The 18,617-nt window shown below is 44.2% G+C and overlaps 1 protein-coding gene across 1 annotated transcript in view; it reads left to right on the top strand.

Moving 5' to 3' along the window:
* The window catches only part of LOC115162865 (beta-1,3-glucosyltransferase), a 171,822-nt gene extending 154,574 nt beyond the window's left edge, over positions 1 to 17,248 (top strand). Inside the window, exons 12-15 of the mRNA XM_029714324.1 lie at positions 8,738 to 8,837; positions 9,367 to 9,486; positions 14,911 to 15,055; positions 16,525 to 17,248. Coding sequence (XP_029570184.1) covers positions 8,738 to 8,837; positions 9,367 to 9,486; positions 14,911 to 15,055; positions 16,525 to 16,692 — 533 coding nt within the window. The 3' untranslated portion in view covers positions 16,693 to 17,248. The remainder of the gene's footprint in view (positions 1 to 8,737; positions 8,838 to 9,366; positions 9,487 to 14,910; positions 15,056 to 16,524) is intronic.
* The last annotated feature ends 1,369 nt before the right edge of the window (positions 17,249 to 18,617 follow it).

Here is an 18,617-nt window from a genome sequence, read left to right as displayed (position 1 = left end):
ACCACTTCCGTATTGAGTGAGTCACTGGTACTTCCTGCTTTAGTTTTTGCTTGTAAGCAGGAATCACGAGGATAAAGTTATGGTCAGATTTGCCAAATGGAGGGCGAGGCGGAGAGAGGGGTAACAAGATGAGGGTGCTACAGGGAAAGACAAGGAAAGAATGAGAGCACCTCGAGGTGACTGTTAAATTAAGCATTAGGGTCTGTGAATTCTCTGTGATGGTGGTGCTTGCCTATGGGGAATTTCACCATATCTCTCAGTCCCGATGGCTGGGAGAGAGGGACAGACGGGGGATGGCGATGAGCGACATTATTTCACTGGGTTCTTGCTATTTGTTATGGAGTGGTCCTCCTGTAACAGACTGCGATCCCTGGTCAAAAGTAGTGCACTATAAAGGAAATAGGGTGCCATTTAGGACGAAGTCTGTGCCGGTGGGTATTATTACAGCAGTAAGTCGGACCCCAGCTAGCTTCACTGTGTAACTTTCTCTTTTCCGTCTCCTGATGAATCATTTTCTTGCTCCCTCACTCCCTCTAGGCCTACATTCATCTCCCCTGTTGTTGTACGGTATCTGTGACTTTTTTTGGCCAGGTTGGATAAAGATTTTCAATTAAATTGAATTCTAGTCACACAGGGCATAATAGCCTCATTGATTTTCTGTCTCCTTAAGGATTCCCCTACTGTGACGGAAATGAGAGCTTTGATTCTCTGGACCGTGTCTCTGAATTGAAATACATCTGGTCTGTAAAGTCAACCTATCTCCAACAAGTTGTAGGACATTGTATTAAGTCTTTCAACAAAGTCAGTATGTGGCTACAGACAACTATCTAGCTTTCATGATCCAAGATGGCATAGCAGTCGGATGTCTGTTTTTGTCTTGTCCCGTCCCGTGTATATATCGTTTTCTTCGTATATATTTTTTTATCTCAATTTCCATCTACGGACTGAACATAATATACTGCAACCCGCCTCACCCAATGTGGTACGGATCTGCTATTTTTTATATTTTAGAACCGGAACCCCCATCAGAAGCTAGGAAGCTAACTAGCTGCTAGCTAGTAGTCAGTTAGCCACTGTTAGCGGTCATCACCGTTAACTCGGACATCAACCAGCCTAAGCCCGGTCAATTCCTGCCAGTCTGCACAGCGCGATATCAACCCAGAGCATATCGAACTACTTTTTCTCTACCACATCTCTGGATTCCTAACACAAGCTCTGAACCTTTACACTGGATCATTGCAGCTAGCTAGCTGCTATCTGAGTGGCTACTCCTGGCTAACGTCTCTGTCCCGAAGCAAGCACCAGTTAGCCTGGAGCTAGCCTTGAGCTAGGCCCATCTCCCGGCTAGCCGAAGAGGTCCATCAGCCAATTCTTGGGCTACAATAAATCTTTTGCCAATTGCCTCGGACCCTTTACTGCCGACACGGAGCCCCGCCGATCCATCACGACTGGTCTGCCGATGTAACCGTTTGAGGGAGTTTCAACAGGCTCTTCCGTTGCGACGTCCCCTGGAGGACCATCTGCTAGCCTGCTAACCCCGGCCCACTAGCTGTCTGAATCGCCGTGTCTCCAGCTCGCCAAGCTACTCACTGGACCCTATGATCCCTCGGCTACACATGCCTCTCCCTAATGTCAATATGCCTCGTCTATTGCTGTTTTGGTTAGTGATTATTGTCTTATTTCACTGTAGAGCCTCCAGACCTGCTCAATATGCTTTAGCTAGCCCTTTTGTTCCACCCCCCACACGTGCAGTGACCTCACCTGGCTTAAATGGTGCCTCTAGAGACAAAACCTCTCTCATTGTCACTCAATGCCTAGGTTTACCTCCACTGTACATTTACATTTACGTCATTTAGCAGACGCTCTTATCCAGAGCGACTTACAAATTGGTGCATTCACCTTATGATATCCAGTGGAACAACCCCTTTACAATAGTACATCTATATATTTTGTTGGGGAGGAGGGTAGGGGGGGCTAGAAGGATTACTTAATCCTATCCCAGGTATTCCGTAAAGAGGTGGGGTTTCAGGTGTCTCCGGAAGGTGGTGATTGACTCCACTGTCCTGGCGTCGTGAGGGAGCTTGTTCCACCATTGGGGTGCCAGATCAGCGAACAGTTTTGACTGGGCTGAGCGGGAACTGTGCTTCTGCAGAGGTAGGGAGGCGAGCAGGCCAGAGGTGGATGAACGCAGTGCCCTTCTTTGGGTGTAGGGACTGATCAGAGCCTGAAGGTACGGAGGTGCCGTTCCCCTCACAGCTCCGTAAGCAAGCACCATGGTCTTGTAGCAGATGTGAGCTTCAACTGGAAGCCAGTGGAGTGTGCGGAGGAGCGGGGTGACGTGAGAGAACTTGGGAAGGTTGAACACCAGACGGGCTGCGGCGTTCTGGATGAGTTGTAGGGGTTTAATGGCACAGGCAGGGAGCCCTGCCAACAGCGAGTTGCAGTAATCCAGACGGGAGATGACAAGTGCCTGGATTAGGACCTGCGCCGCTTCCTGTATGAGGCAGGGTCGTACTCTGCGAATGTTGTAGAGCATGAACCTACAGGATCGGGTCACCGCCTTGATGTTAGCGGACAACGACAGGGTGTTGTCCAGGGTCACGCCAAGGCTCTTAGCACTCTGGGAGGAGGACACAATGGAGTTGGCAACCGTGATGGCGAGATCATGGAACGGGCAGTCCTTCCCCGGGAGGAAGAGCAGCTCCGCCTTGCCGAGGTTCAGCTTGAGGTGGTGATCCGTCATCCACACTGATATATCTGCCATACATGCAGAGATGCGATTCGCCACCTGGTTATCAGAAGGGGGAAAGGAGAAGATTAATTGTGTGTCGTCTGCGTAGCAATGATAGGAGAGACCATGTGAGGATATGACAGAGCCAAGTGACTTGGTGTATAGCGAGAATAGGAGAGGGCCTAGAACTGAGCCCTGGGGGACACCAGTGGTGAGAGCACGTGGTGCGGAGTCGGAGTCTCGCTATGCCACCTGGTAGGAGCGACCTGTCAGGTAGGACGCAATCCAAGAGTGAGCCGCGCCGGAGATGCCCAACTCGGAGAGGGTGGAGAGGAGGATCTAATGGTTCACAGTATCAAAGGCAGCAGATAGGTCTAGAAGGATGAGAGCAGAGGAGAGAGAGTTAGCTTTAGCAGTGCGGAGAGCCTCCTAGACACAGAGAAGAGCAGTCTCAGTTGAATGACCAGTCTTGAAACCTGACTGATTTGGATCAAGAAGGTCATTCTGAGAGAGATAGCAAGAGAGCTGGCCAAGGACGGCACGCTCAAGAATTTTGGAGAGGAAAGAAAGAAGGGATACTGGTCTGTAGTTGTTTACATCGGAGGGATCGAGTGTAGGTTTTTTGAGAAGGGGTGCAACTCTCGCTCTCTTGAAGACGGAAAGGACGTAGCCAGCGGTCAAGGATGAGTTGATGAGCGAGGTGAGGTAAGGGAGAAGGTCTCCGGAAATGGTCTGGAGAAGAGAGGAGGGGATAGGGTCAAGCGGGCAGGTTGTTGGGCGGCCGGCCGTCACAAGTCGCAAGATTTCATCTGGAGAGAGAGGGAAAAAGAGGTCAAAGCATAGGGTAGGGCAATGTGAGCAGGACCAGCGGTGTCGTTTGACTTAACAAACGAGGATCGGATGTCGTGAACCTTCTTTTCAAAATGGTTGACAAAGTCGTCCGCAGAGAGGGAGGAGGGGGGGGGGGGAGGATTCAGGAGGGAGGAGAAGGTGGCAAAGAGCTTCCTAGGGTTAGAGGCAGATGCTTGGAATTTAGAGTGGTAGAAAGTGGCTTTAGCAGCAGAAACAGAGGAAGAAAAGTGGAGAGGAGGGAGTGAAAAGATGCCAGGTCCATAGGGAAGCTAGTTTTCCTCCATTTCCGCTCGGCTGCCCGGAGCCCTGTTCTGTGAGCTCGCAATGAGTCGTCAAGCCACGGAGCAGGAGGGGAGGACCGAGCCGGCCGGGAGAATAGGGGACATAGAGAGTCAAAGGATGCAGAAAGGGAGGAGAGGAGGGTTGAGGAGGCAGAATCAGGAGATTGGTTGGAGAAAGATTGAGCAGAGGGAAGAGATGATAGGATGGAAGAGGAGAGAGTAGCAGGAGAGAGAGAGCGAAGGTTGCGACTGCGCAATACCATCTGAGTAGGGGCAGAGTGAGTAGTGTTGGAGGAGAGGGAAAAGGATACAAGGTAGTGGTCGGAGACTTGGAGTGGAGTTGCAGTCAGATTGGTAGAAGAACAGCATCTAGTAAAGATGAGGTCAAGCGTATTGCCTGCCTTGTGAGTAGGGGGGGACGGTGAGAGGGTGAGGCCAAAAGAGGAGAGGAGTGGAAAGAAGGAGGCAGAGAGAAATGAGTCAAAGGTAGACGTAGGGAGGTTCAAGTCACCCAGAATTGTTAGGGGTGAGCCATCCTCAGGAAAGGAACTTATCAAGGCGTCAAGCTCATTGATGAACTCTCCAAGGGAACCTGGATGGCGATAAATGATAAGGATGTTAACCTGTTAGGGCTAGGGGGCAGTATTTACACGGCCGGATAAAAAACGTACCCGATTTAATCTGGTTATTACTACTGTCCAGAAACTAGAATATGCATATAATTATTGGCTTTGGATAGAAAACACCCTAAAGTTTCTAAAACTGTTTGAATGGTGTCTGTGAGTATAACAGAACTCATATGGCAGGCAAAAACCTGAGAAGATTCTGTACAGGAAGTGCCCTCTCTGACCATTCCTTGAGCTTCTTGACTCTGTTTATTGAAAACTTAGGATCTTTGCTGTAACGTGACACTTCCTACGGCTCCCATAGGCTTTCAGAACCCGGGAAAAAGCTGAATGATGTAATTCCAGCCCCTGGCTGAAAAACATTAGCGCCTTTGGTAAGTGGTCTATCAGAGGACAATGAGCTGAGGCACGTTTTGAAAACGGCGCGAACGAACGAATACAGCTGGCTAGCTAACCTTGTTAGTTTCTCAAAGTTAGTTTCTGAAAGTTACACCTACAGCTTTAGCTACACCTTTATCCTTGATGCACTATTTAGCTAACTGTAGCTAACTAGCTAACATTACACTAATCAAATCGTTCCGTTGTAATGTAAGGAATGTAAGGAAATGTAATATTACCCGCGGAGCGAAGAACACGACTACTCACTCCAGCATCCGGAAGTACACACATCCTACCATACCCTTGTCTGTACATTATGCCTTGAATCTATTCTTCCACACCCAGAAACCTGCTCCTTTTACTCTGTTCCAAACGCACTAGATGACATATTCTTATAGCCTTTAGCCGTACCCTTATCCTACACCACCTCTGTTCCTCTGGTGATGTAGAGGTCAACCCAGGCCCTGCAGCCTCCAGCACCACTCTCATTCCGCAGGCGCTCTCATTTGTTGACTTCTGTAACTGTAAAAGTTGTGGTTTCATGCATGTTAACATTAGAAGCCTCCTACCGAAGTTTGTTTTATTCACAGCTTTACCACACTCCGCCAACCTGGATGTCCTAGCCATGTCTGAATCCTGGCTTAGGAAGGCCACCAAAAATGCTGAAATTTCCATCCCTAACTATAACATTTTCCGACAAGATAGAACTGCCAAAGGGGATGAAGTTGCATTCTACTGCAGAGATAGCCTGCAGAGTTCTGTCATACTATCCAGGTCTGTTTCCAAACTATTTGAGCTTCTACTTCTACTAAATCCACCTTTTCAGAAATAAGTCTCTCTCACTGTTGCCGCTTGTTATAGACCCCCTTCAGCCCCCAGCTGTGCCCTGGACACCATATGTGAATTGATATCTTCAGAGTTCGTACTGTTAGGTGACCTAAACTGGGACATGCTTAACACCCCCCGGCCATCCTACAATCTAAGCTAGATGCCCTCAATTATCAAGGAACCTACCAGGTACAACCCTAACTCTGTAACCATGGGCACCCTCATAGATATCATGCTGACCAACTTGCCCTCTAAATACACCTCTACTGTCTTCAACCAGGATCTCAGCGATCACTGCCTCATTGCCTGCATGTGTAATGGGTCTGCGGTCAAACGACCACCCCTCATCACTGTCAAACGCTCCCTAAAACACTTCAACGAGCAGGCCTTTCTAATCGACCTGGCCTGGGAATCCTGGAAGGATATTGACCTCATCCCATCAGTAGAGGATGCCTGGTTGCTCTTTAAAAGTGCTTTCCTCACCACCTTAAATAAGCATGCCAAATTCAAAAAATGTAGAACTAAAACAGATATAGCCCTTGATTCACTCCAGACTTGACTGCCCTTGACCAGCACAAAAACATCCTGTGGCGTTCTGCATTAGCATCGAATAGCCCCAGCGATATGCGACTTTTCAGGGAAGTCAGGAACCAATATACACAGTCAGTTAAGAAAGCTAAGGCTAGCTTTTTCAAACAGAAATTTGCATCCCGTAGCACTAATTCCAAAAAGTTTTGGGACACTGTAAAGTCCATGGAGAATAAGAGCACTTCCTCCCAGCTGCCCACTGCACTGAGGATAGGAAACACTGTCACCACCTTTAAATCTACGATAATCGCTAATTTCAATAAGCATTTTTCTATGGCTGGCATGCTTTCCACTTGGCTACCCCTACTCTGGCCAACATCTCATAGCAACTTGCCCAAGCCCCCCCCCCCCCCCCGCTTCTCCTTCACCCAAATCCAGACCGCTGATGTTTTGAAAGCGCTGCAAAATCTGGATCCCTACAAATCAGCTGGGCTAGACCATCTGGACCCTCTCTTTCTAAAATTATCAGCCAAAATTGTTGCAACCGCATTACTAGCCAATTCGACCTCTCTTTCATATCATCTGAGATACCCAAAGATTGGAAAGCTGCGGTGGTCACTCTAGACCCAAACTGTTATAGACCTATATCCATCCTGCCCTGCCTTTCTAAAATTTTCGAAAGCCAAGTTAACAAACAGATCACCGACCATTTCACCGACCATTTCGAATCCCACCATTTCGAATCCCACCTTACCTTTTCCACTATGCAATCTGGTTTCCGAGCTGGTCATGGGTGCACCTCAGGCATGCTCAAGGTCCTAAACGATATCATAACCGCCATCGATAAAAGACAGTACTGTGCAGCCGTCTTCAACGACCTGGCCAAGGCTTTCAACTCTGTCAATCACCGCATTCTTATCGGCAGACTCAACAGCCTTGGTTTCTCAAATGACTGCCTCGCCTGGTTCACCAACTACTTCTCAGATAGAGGTCAGTGTGTCAAATTGGAGGGCCTTTTGTCTGGACCCCTGGCAGTCTCTATGGGGGTGCCACAGGGTTCAATTCTGGGGCCAACTCTTTTCTCTGCATATATCAATGATGTCACTCTTGCTGCCGGTGATTCTCTGATCCACCTCTACGCTGACGACACCGTTCTGTATACATCTGTCCCTTCTCTGGACACTGTGCTAACAAACCTCCAAACGAGCTTCAACGCCATACAACACTCCTTCTGTGGCCTCCAACTGCTTTTAAATGCTAGTAAAACTAAGTGCATGCTCTTCAACCGATTGCTGCCCGCACCCTCCTGCCCGACTAGCATCACTACTCTGGACGGGTCTGACTTAGAATATGTGGACAACTACAAATACCTAGGTGTCTGGTTAGACTGTAAACTCTTCTTCCAGACTCACATTAAGCATCTCAAATCCAAAATTAAATCTAGAATCGGCTTCCTATTTCGCAACAAAGCCTCCTTCACTCATGCTGCCAAACATACCCTCATAAACCTGACTATCCTATCGATCCTTGACTTCGGCGATGTCATTTACAAAACAGCCTGCAACACTCTACTCAGCAAACTGGATGTGGTCTATCACAGTGCCATCCGTTTTGTCACCTAAGCTCCATATACTACCCACCATTGCGACCTGTATGCTCTCATTGGCTGGCCCTCACTACATACTCGTCGCCAAACCCACTGGCTCCAGGTCATCTATAAGTCTTTTCTATGTAAAGCCCCACCTTATCTCAGCTCACTGGTCACCATAGCAACACCCACCTGTAGCACGCGCTCCAGCAGGTATATTGCACTGGTCATCCCCAAAGCCAACACTTTGGCCGCCTTTCCTTCCAGTTCTCTGCTGCCAATGACTGGAACGAATTTCAAAAATCACTGAAGCTGGAGACTTATATCTCCCTCTCTAACTTTAAGCATCAGCTGTCAGAGCAGCTTTCCGATCACTGTACCTGTACACAGCCAATCTGTAAATAGCACACCCGACTACCTCATCCCCATATTGTTACTTATCCTCTTGCTCTTTTGCACCCCAGTATCTCTACTTGCACATCATCATCTGCACATCTATCACTCCAGTATTAATGCTAAATTGTAATTATTTCGCCTCTATGGCCTTACCTCCCTACTCTTCTACATTTGCACACACTGTACATAGATTTTTCTATTGTGTTATTGACTGTACGTTTGTTTATGTGTAACTTTGTGTTGTTGTTTTTGTCGCACTGCTTGCAGTTGTAAATGAGAACTTGTTCTCAACTGGCCTACCTGGTTAAATAAAGGTTAAATAAAAAATAAATCAATAAAAAAGTTATATCCCACAGTCAATCTTAATCCTAACTCGGGATCCATGTGCACAATTATTTTTACTTCAGGTTCTTGAGTGAGGATTCTAGATCTCAAATTAAGATCTGGACCTTTTAATGTCCTGTCAAATGATGGGCAACCTTACATCCTAGAGTTACAGAAATGGTACTCTGTTTGTTTTGTTCTGCAGGTCATTGTGGGAAGACGTTTGCCATCTTGAAGAGGTATGTCAGCGACGCAGTGCCAAAGACGAGATGGCTTCTGGTGGTGGATGATGACACACTCATCAGGTAAAGCTCTCAGTACACATACACACATACATGTACACACGCACGCACACACACACACACACATGCACGCAGCCAGACACACATACACACACATACAGACAGACAGACAAACAGACACAATGGCTGATGGTGTGTCTGAGTGATAGTTCCTCCTCAGTCCAAAATGTGTGTGTGTACACTTGTGCCAAAACCCCTGATGCAGTGAAAAAGCTGTCAAATAAAAAAGTACAAAAGTTGAAAAAACTCTTGTGTCAGGACTGCCTCCTGAGGTTAAAGTCAGCAAACGTATTATATTTTATTTAGTGCGGAAGTTACTGGATGTAGAGAGCAGTGGTGTCAGAATTGGGGGGTTTTGATGAGGAATATCCTACCAGTGAACAGGTGTGTGTAAGTGTGTGTGCGCTGTTTGTGTGTGCACACCTGTGTGAAGAGAGAGAGAATATGTGTGTGTGTGCACGTGTGTGTGCACATGTGTGTTTGTTTGCATTCGGTGTGTGTTTGTTTGTACATGCATGTGTACCCTCCCCAGCCTGCCCAGACTGCAGATGCTGCTGAGCTGTTACGACCCCTCTGAACCGGTGTGTCTAGGGGAGAGGTACGGCTACGGACTGGGCCAGGGAGGCTACAGCTACATCACCGGAGGAGGGGGGTGAGTCACTTACAACACTTGCATCTAAAATGGCACCCTATTCCCTTCACCGTATACTACTTTTGATGGCCCTGGTCAAAGTAGTGTATTATGTAAGGGATAGGGTGCCTTTTGGGACTAAGCTAACATCTGACACAGACATTTTGTATTCAGCAATTGATGTTAATTGAGACAGAGGCCATACTTTTAGACCAGTGGTTCCCAACTCCGGTCCTCGAGTACCTCCAACTAGAGGTCTTCATGGGTCCAACGGACCAGAAATTCCGAGATCCGACCAGGGACCCGAGTGGGTCCGGGTCCTATATTCTCACTTTTGTTCTCGGATCACGTGCGCCTGCTGCTGAGGATAGAGCAGGCGAGTGAGAGGGGCCTTGGCCTATAGGCTACTCTTGATTGCGCAGATGGAGGCCTTTTTCATTGAAGTAAAACTAAAGTTAGAGGAGAAAGAGTACAGTGAAAAGTAGTCGACAAGTGGAACGTCCTCTGTGGGTACAAGTTGTAATATTGTAGTGAACAAAGGTGAGAAGAACATTGGTGCGGCCAAATGGACTGTGTGCAACTCGCTATTCAGGTTTGATACAATTTTGTATTTATCATTATTATTATTGTTGTGTATCATTATTATTATTATTATTGTAGGCATATTTAAAAATCGAAACCAGTTCTTTAAATATGTAGTGTTTAGATTCCTTTTGTTGAGGCATTTTCATTGGATAAGTTGTTCGAACTGTCTTTTTTATTTTGTGCTCCGTGTTTGTGCTTTAGTTTAAGATAGGTTACAAGTAGGCCTGTTGTAAAATAAATATTATTTGTCTATAGAGCTCGCCAGCTTGTAGTCCTAAAAAACAGAAATTGGTTACCTCTGGTTCGTTCAACCATTCTTAAGGGGAAAATTAATGGGAAAAGAATTGGAATAATTATAACATATAAGATCTCTTAAGCCTGGATCATCGGGCTCCCACGCCTCAGCGGGATCGACAGGCTCCCATGCCTCTGCCGGTTCGTCGGTATTTTACACCCAGTTGGCTTGTCCAGCACCCGTGCCTCGGCCGGCCCGTCAGGCTCGCCCAGGTGGGATGCAGGGTGGCACCCCTAGAGGGGAGGTATTGTCACACCTTCTCCCGCTCCCCCTGAGCGCCAGGCTCCCACCATTACGCACTACTGCAACAATCATTACGCACACCTGCCTTCCCCCGGTCATGCGCATCAACGATTATTGGACTCACCTGGACATTGTGTCATTACCTCCGCTATATCTGTCTGTTCCCAAGCTCTGTTCCCAGTTTCAGGATTAATGTTTCTTTGTCTTTGCATACCCGGTTCTGACGCTGTCTCTGTCCTGTTTGATGTCTGTTCTTTATTAAATGTTCAACTCCCCGTACCTGCTTCTCATCTCCAGCATCGGTTCTTACAATAACTAAAGAAATCTGCAATTAATTTGGACATTTTTGGTGTCGTTTAGTGGTGGTTTCTTTGCAGCAATTCGACCATGAAGGCCTGATTCACGCTGTCTCCTCTGAACAGCTGATGTTGAGATGTGTCTGTTACTTGAACTCTGAGGTGCAATCTGAGGTGCTGTTAATTGCCGATTTCTGAGGCTGGTAGCACTAATGAACTTATCCTCTGCAGCAGAGGTAATTCTGGGTCTTTCTTTCCTTTGGTGGTCCTCATGAAAGCCAGTTTCATCATAGCACTTGATGGTTGTTGCGACTGCACTTGAAGAAACTTTCAAAGTTCTTGACTGACCTTCATGTCTAAAAATATTGATGGACTGTCGTTTCTCTTTGCTTATTTGAGCTGTTGACATAATATGTAACCTGTTTCAGGAAACTAGGCGTATGTCACAGGTCACTACTTCACACGAGAGCCATTTGATCATAATCTTTTTTTAAATCAAAATGCATTTTTTTGAAGAAATGCCTTCTGGAACATGTAAACTTTCATGTGTCTTAATAACAAACTTGTATGCCATCTGTTAATACAAATACAATTGTTAAATTACAAACCAGTTGGTTTAGCCACAGAAAAAGGGAGCAATATTCCCGCTAACCATGATTGGCTGAGATAATGAGTGGGCTGGACATGCCCGAGCGATGAGTTCAGATTGGTCTGCCATATAGCACACTTCTGTCTATTTGAGCTGGTTAGTATGTGTAGATAATCCTGTCTAACGCGTTTAAAAATATATATATATAAGTTGAAGTTGGAAGTTTACATACACTTAGGTTGGAGTCATTAAAACTCGTTTTTCAACCACTACACTAATTTCTTGTTAACAAGCTATATTTTGGGCAAGTTGGTTAGGACATCTACTTTGTGCATGACACAAGTAATTTTTCCAACAATTGTTTAGAGACAGATTATTTCACTTAAAATTCACTGTATCACAATTCCAGTGGGTCAGAAGTTTACATACACTAAGTTGACTGTGCCTTTAAAAAGCTTGGAAAATTCCAGAAAATGACATAATGGCTTTATAAGCTTCTGATGGGCTAATTGACATAATTTGAGTCAATTGGAGGTATACCTGTGGATGTATTTCAAGACCTACCTTCAAACTCAGTGCCTCTTTGCTTGACATCATGGGAAAATCTAAAGAAATCAGCCAAGACCTCCACAAAATTGTAGACCTCCACAAGTCTGAATATTGCTGGTGTCAGTAAACGTCGCCAGAAAAGTGTAATTAAATTGTTGCCAGCAGCACAGTTAGTCACCAACGCTCTGGTAAACATGAAAACAGCCTTACCAGCTCTGCTAGGGTGAGTAAAATGGTCAGAGTGGGGTGTTCTCTCATTTGTGTCTGGAATGCACGGATCAACCCTACTCATCGGCCAGAGTGTCCAGTGTGCACTCTGAATGCTCCGAGAGCGAAACACTGAATTTACGAACGGACAATCTGACAGCCCAGTTGCAGTCCCCAACACTCTAACATAAAAACAGCCTAACCAGCTCTGCTCGGGCGAGTAATGTTCAGTGAGCTGTTCTCTCATTTGTGTCTGGAAGTAGATAGCAAGTTAGCCAGTTAACTTTGGTGTTTGACTGCTGCTGTTAGTACAGAACGCTCGGATCAACCCTTGAAGAGATGGGTCGGGCTAAAGCTTAAGAGGGTGTGAATGATGCTGAATGGGTGTAGACAAAGAAGAGCTCTCCAGTTGGTACCACAACATTCAAAGGCCATTTTCTCAAAGGTGAGGTTACAAGTTTATCAACTTTCAAAGCAGAATTACTTTCCCATTGTTCCTCAAATGCAGTGTATGATATACAATTTTATTGCTCTCCGTCTCTGCTTTTATCCAATGTAAAATACACCATTTCAAATTTTGCTACATAAGACTGGATCAAGGCGGTCGGTCACATATGGACTTGGTCTTTTACCAAATAGGGCTATCTTCTGTATATCACCCCTACCTTGTCAAAACCCAACTGATTGGCTCAAATGCATTAAGAAGAAAAGAAATTCCCCAAATTAGCTTTTAACAAGGCACACCTGTTAATTGAAATGCATTCCAGGTTGACTACCTCATTAAGCTGGTTGATAGAATGCGAAGACAAAGGGTGGCTACATTGAAAAATCTAAAATAAAAACACTTTTTTTTGGTTACTACATGATTCCATATGTGTTATTTCATGGTTTTGATGTCTTCACTATTATTTTACAATGTAGAAAATAGTACAAATAAAGGAAAAACTCTGAGTAGGTGTGTCCAATGCACGAAATGTTTCGAATGGGAAGCATGCGGACGCCTTAAGACAGATTGCAGACTTTTTTTCAGACGATTTTGTAATACATTCATGATTTTACTTGTCTGAATCGAATATTCCCATTTCTTATCATGAGGGGAAAAGGAAATATTCCTGAACTTTAGGCTACACATTTGATATTTGAAACAAAATCATGATTGTGTTGTATTTTGAATCAAACAATATTGTATTCTAATATTGTGAGGATAGTGGAGATGATTTATTTAAGCTATTAGTAGAACAACGTGATAAGACTCAATAGTGAACCTTTATAATTTAGTACAGGGCTACTGTACAACATAGTAATTAGGCCAGAAGGCCTACCGTGGCATATTGTAGCCTACTTTATTGAAGAAACTTCTGAATATGAAAAAAATTTAGTAGGGAGAGTAATTTCGTGTTATTTGGAAGTCTTTATCCAAAGAAACAGATGCAAAGTGTTACCTTTTATAATTATATTTAAAAAAATGATCACAGTCATTGCTGCAATCAATATCACTTTAATTTACAATGTGGTAGGCTAATTATTTAAAAGTTGTTTTTTAATAACTTTCTTTTCTCCAAGTTATTGACATGGGTTACATTTCCAGTTTAATCATGTTATTTCAGTTGTAATATGTCACATTCTTCCATTTATCTTTTTCATATTTTCATTGTTCTTAATAAGATGTTTTTTCATTGGGGCAGAAGTAGTGAAGGCAGACAATGACCATTTCCCATGCCATTTCTGCTGTCTAGTATTAAGCTGGTTTGACACAATAACAGTGTCAGATCAGCTGGTCTAGTAGTTTTATTGTGCAGTTTTTTTGTTGCAAAAATAGTTATTTTAGCTCGGAGCTACGTGTAATCTCCCTTTTAGTAGCGTGTCAATAAATCCAGTGGCAACCTGCAGGTAATTTGCAGGTTCCGCGTCTTCGTTGCAATCAGGCCATTCATTCATAAATATTTGTGGGATCTGTGTGTGTACAGTACGTGTGATATTACCTGACTACCATGCGAACGGTCGCTCTTCACTGGAAATATTCAACATAAACCTTTAAAGTCCTACTCCAGTCTCCTTTTCAACTCCTTTATCACCTAGTTCTTAACAAAAGGCACATCTCTATAGGTGGTCCACGTGTCCTCTGACATGGCACAAATGGAGGTGGGGGGGTTTTTCCTCTTTTGTTCTCTATTGCTCCTATTTTGTTCCTCAAGCAAGTCTTTTTGCTTGAGTTGTTTTCTCCTGAAAGTGATTTAAGGTGGACAGGGTTTGATTAGCAGACTGATCGTGGACCACATGGAGAGTTTGCTTACTTTTTAAGTGAGTTTGTTTTGTCGTTTGGCCTATGACGTCAGAGCGCACCACCAGACCTTTAATGGCCTACTCCATGAATTTTGCACTTGTGTCTAAAAAAACACAATTTTGCTCAAAACACATTTGTTTACCTGTGCGTACATTACTGTATTTGTACATGTGATATTGTTTTTCAACCAAAAACAAATAGCTGGAATGCGTCTAAATTGTCAATCCACCTTGTTTTCCCTTAATTGTGTTGGTCAGAGTAGTGATGTTGATGTGTGTGTTAATAATAATAATAATTGATTGGATTCTCCACCTAGGTGCTCAATCATTTTCTGTGCCAGAATGATCAACACACACAAGCTAATGTGTGTTTTTGTGTGTGTGTTGTGTCCTGTCAGGATGGTGTTCAGTAGGGCTGCGGTGGTGAGGCTCCTGGCCAGTGACTGCAAGTGTTACAGTAATGACGCCCCTGATGACATGGTGCTGGGGATGTGTCTCAATGCTCTGGGGCTCCCTGTCACACATAGCTCCCTCTTCCACCAGGTAAAACACTGGCCTTACTCATTACCCTTATGCCAGGAACCTACAGTTTGGAATTTTATTGGCATGATTCATGTCACATACTATTTTCATGATTGTTCATTCATGATCGTATATGAAAAATGAGAGCTCTAGAGTCGCTCAGTGTGGCAGGGTCAACAATAGCCGATTTACTGCACTTGTGATTTCCTGACAACAGCAAATCTTCCCAAACAAAAGTCTAGCATGTCAGAAGTGTCTGTGCTGTGTGAACCCTGCTACAAAAGAGATTCCACGCCAATAGGAACGCTGTGTTCTGGCATGCACTGTAGAAAAGTTGAAGCAATTGGGATATCTTTTTACACAGCATGTTATCTAACATTTTCAACACCTTAAATTACACTTTCTAGGTATCCGATTTTATTAACCATATTGTAGAGCTACTAGAACAGATTATTGCAGATTTTACAAATAAGCACTTTCTGCTATCTTCTATTTTGAAAAGACAAATTCAAATCCAAAGAAATGTAACTTAATTTATACAAGTGGTAAGTGAGAACACCCTTCAGATAGCAAATCCTAAAGATGTATCAGCTGTTATGTCGTACAGTGGAGCACATCCACTGCACAACATAGCGAAGAAGTTTGGATGATCAAAACTGCACTGTGGGAGAGAGCCATTACCTTATAAATGTTTATCCATTACCCTTACCTAATACCAACTACAGTTGCGCACAAGTACTACATAGAGCCATGACTACATGGAACTCTATTCCACATCAGGTAACTGATGCAAGCAGTAACATTTTAAAAACAGATAGAAATATACCTTATGGAACAGCGGGGACTGTGAAGCAACACAAACATAGGCACATGCATACTCACACACGATAACATACGCACTATACACACACGTACACATGGATTTTGTACTTTAGATATGTGGAAGTGGTGGAGTAGGGGCCTGAGGGCAGACAGTGTGTTGTGAATGTATTGTAATGTTTTAAATGTTTGCTGGACCCCAGGAAGAGTAGCTGCTGCCTTGGCAACAGCTAATAGGGATCCATAATAAATACAAAACCAATTACCCTTCTCTAATAAGTTACCTAAGACCTAATATTCTTTACCCCCCCAAAAAAATCACAGTACGTCAATTTCCCAGTTCAACAATGGTTGTTGTAGCAAGGCTCAGGTTACAAAGACACTAGTCTTTGGTATCCAATAGCCAATATCCCTCCTTAGTTTCCTCCTCACTTTCTCCTCATCCCCTGGGGGACTGGTTGTCTCTGATTGTACCAGTGTATTTATTAACCCTGTTTAAGAGTAGCAATTACAGCAGTCTCCAGTGCAGTCTCCTGTGGCTGACAGAAATGGAAGGTGTTGAAAGGAATTGTTCACTCAAATTACTAAATGGCATATTGGTTTTCTTGCCCTGTAAGCGGTCTATGGACAAGGTAAGGGAGGCAGGTATAATAATTGTTATGTCCTTTCAGGCTCGACCTGAAGACTACTCCAGAGACTTCCTAGCCCACCAGGTGCCCATCTCCTTCCACAAACACTGGAACATCGACCCCATCGCAGTCTTCAACAGGTGGCTAAAGGATGAGTCGAGGTCAACAAGCCCACACAGACTAAACAAGAGCACCAAGGAAGAGTTATAGTCACTCAGACAGTATCAGTCTTAGTGTGTGTGTGTGTGTGTGTGTGGAGTCATGGACAAACAAATTGTCAGCATGTTTCCTCCGTCGGTGTAAATGTTTTCTATATTGTTAATCTTGCGGAGATATAATGTGGAAGGTTCATGCAAGTCTATGTCCATGACTGTGTGTTTGGGAACTTATTCATGACTGAGGCCAGGCACGTTAGAGCAGCCCACTACTATGGACTTTCAAAGGTAATTTACGCTTGGGCCAACATGCTCAACATTTACCATGAATGCGATCTCCGCAAACTTTGGGGAAAACGCCTTTAAAAGACACATTGTCGGCTGTCTAGCGCGCAGTATTGTATTGAATCCCGGCCACAGTTTCAATAGATTTGCATGTTGAGGTTGTCAGTGTGTGTTCGGATCTTGTCTGTGTATATTTATAATATGATATAATCCATTTCTTGCAAAATTGAACAATGAAAGTCATTTTTTTCTTAAGGACATATCTCAATATTATTGCTACATGCTGTACAATGTGTACTATTTTTATAAAACGTGTTTGCGCTGTCTTAATGGAGTTTTATTTCTGCCATTTGGTTTCAGGATTAATTCATTACTATTAATTCTGACTGTAAATATCACACACAAAACAAGTACTGTTTAATGGAATTTTAAATAGAATCTTAGAGAAATGTGTCCAGATGTTTTGTTGATGATAACTTTGAAAGCAAAGAGCCTTGCGCTGGGCTTGGGGGGGGCACGTTTCTGTCATGACACACTAGCTTTCCTCATTACTTCATGAATGATCAGTTTTAACTTGTAACTTTATTTATGGAAGGCTTATCAGTACAGGCCCAGCATGGGGACAGGGATGTGGTTAAATTAATCTTTAATATGTCAAACTCCTTCCACGGAGGACCTAGTGTCTGCAAGTTTTAGTTTTTTCCTTTTCAATTAAGCCCTAGAAAACCAGGTGTGGGGACCTTACTAATTAGTGAACTTAATTCATCAATCAACTACAAGGGAGGAGGGAAAACCAGCAGACATTCGGCCCTCCACGGAATGAGTTTGACACCTGCTTTATATGGTGTAAAGTCAAGATTGAGTCATTCACCAAGAATAGAGTGGCCTCTTGTATTTGTATTTATTATGGCAAAATTAGTTATACAATTTTAAAAACATTACAATACATTCATAACAGATTTCGCAACACACTGTGTGCCCTCAGGCCCATGCTCCACTACCACATATCTACAACACAAACTACATATGTATGTGTGTTATGTGGCAGACCAGGGGGTTGGGTCAAAACGTTTACACTGATCAGATACGTACAGAGTAGGATTAGCTCAGTTTCAAAGGTGTTTATTAAAATAATAGTTCATAAGAAAAGAATAGGTCTCCACCATGAGACCCTCTCCGAGATACCGTTTTCTTGGCTCCGGGTCCTGTGGGTATCAAAACTGAACTCACTCCTGTTACCTCTGCAACCCTCCCCAGCTATACGGGAGTCCTTTCATCCCCCACGCTCTCTCCCATGTGCTGCCCTTCCGGCAGCCTTATGGGACTTGTACAGCTGGTGAGCAATCAGCCCTTGATTACTCACCAACTCCCAATCAGCCCCAATTAGTCCTGGCCGGAGAGCCTGTCGAGACCTGGCACGTCCAGCAGATGGAGCCTTCGCCTCGTGATGTATACTCCATCTGTGCTAGTCATTTAAACAGACAGCTCTGTGCATTCAACATGTCAATACCTCTCACAAATACATTGCTAAATTTCCACATTATTTATTACAAGATATAGTTGAGGTTTATGGTTCAGTGAATGATTTGTCCCAAATACAATGCTTTTTGTTTTTGAAATATTTAGGACTAACTTATTCCTTGCCACCCATTCTGAAACTAACCGCAGCTCTTTAAGTGTTGCAGTCATTTCAGT

The sequence above is a fragment of the Salmo trutta genome, chromosome 26 (assembly GCF_901001165.1).
Source record: "Salmo trutta chromosome 26, fSalTru1.1, whole genome shotgun sequence".
Classification (NCBI taxonomy): domain Eukaryota; kingdom Metazoa; phylum Chordata; class Actinopteri; order Salmoniformes; family Salmonidae; genus Salmo; species Salmo trutta.
Note: the sequence above shows the minus strand (reverse complement) of the source record. Positions and strands in the feature narration are given on the sequence as shown.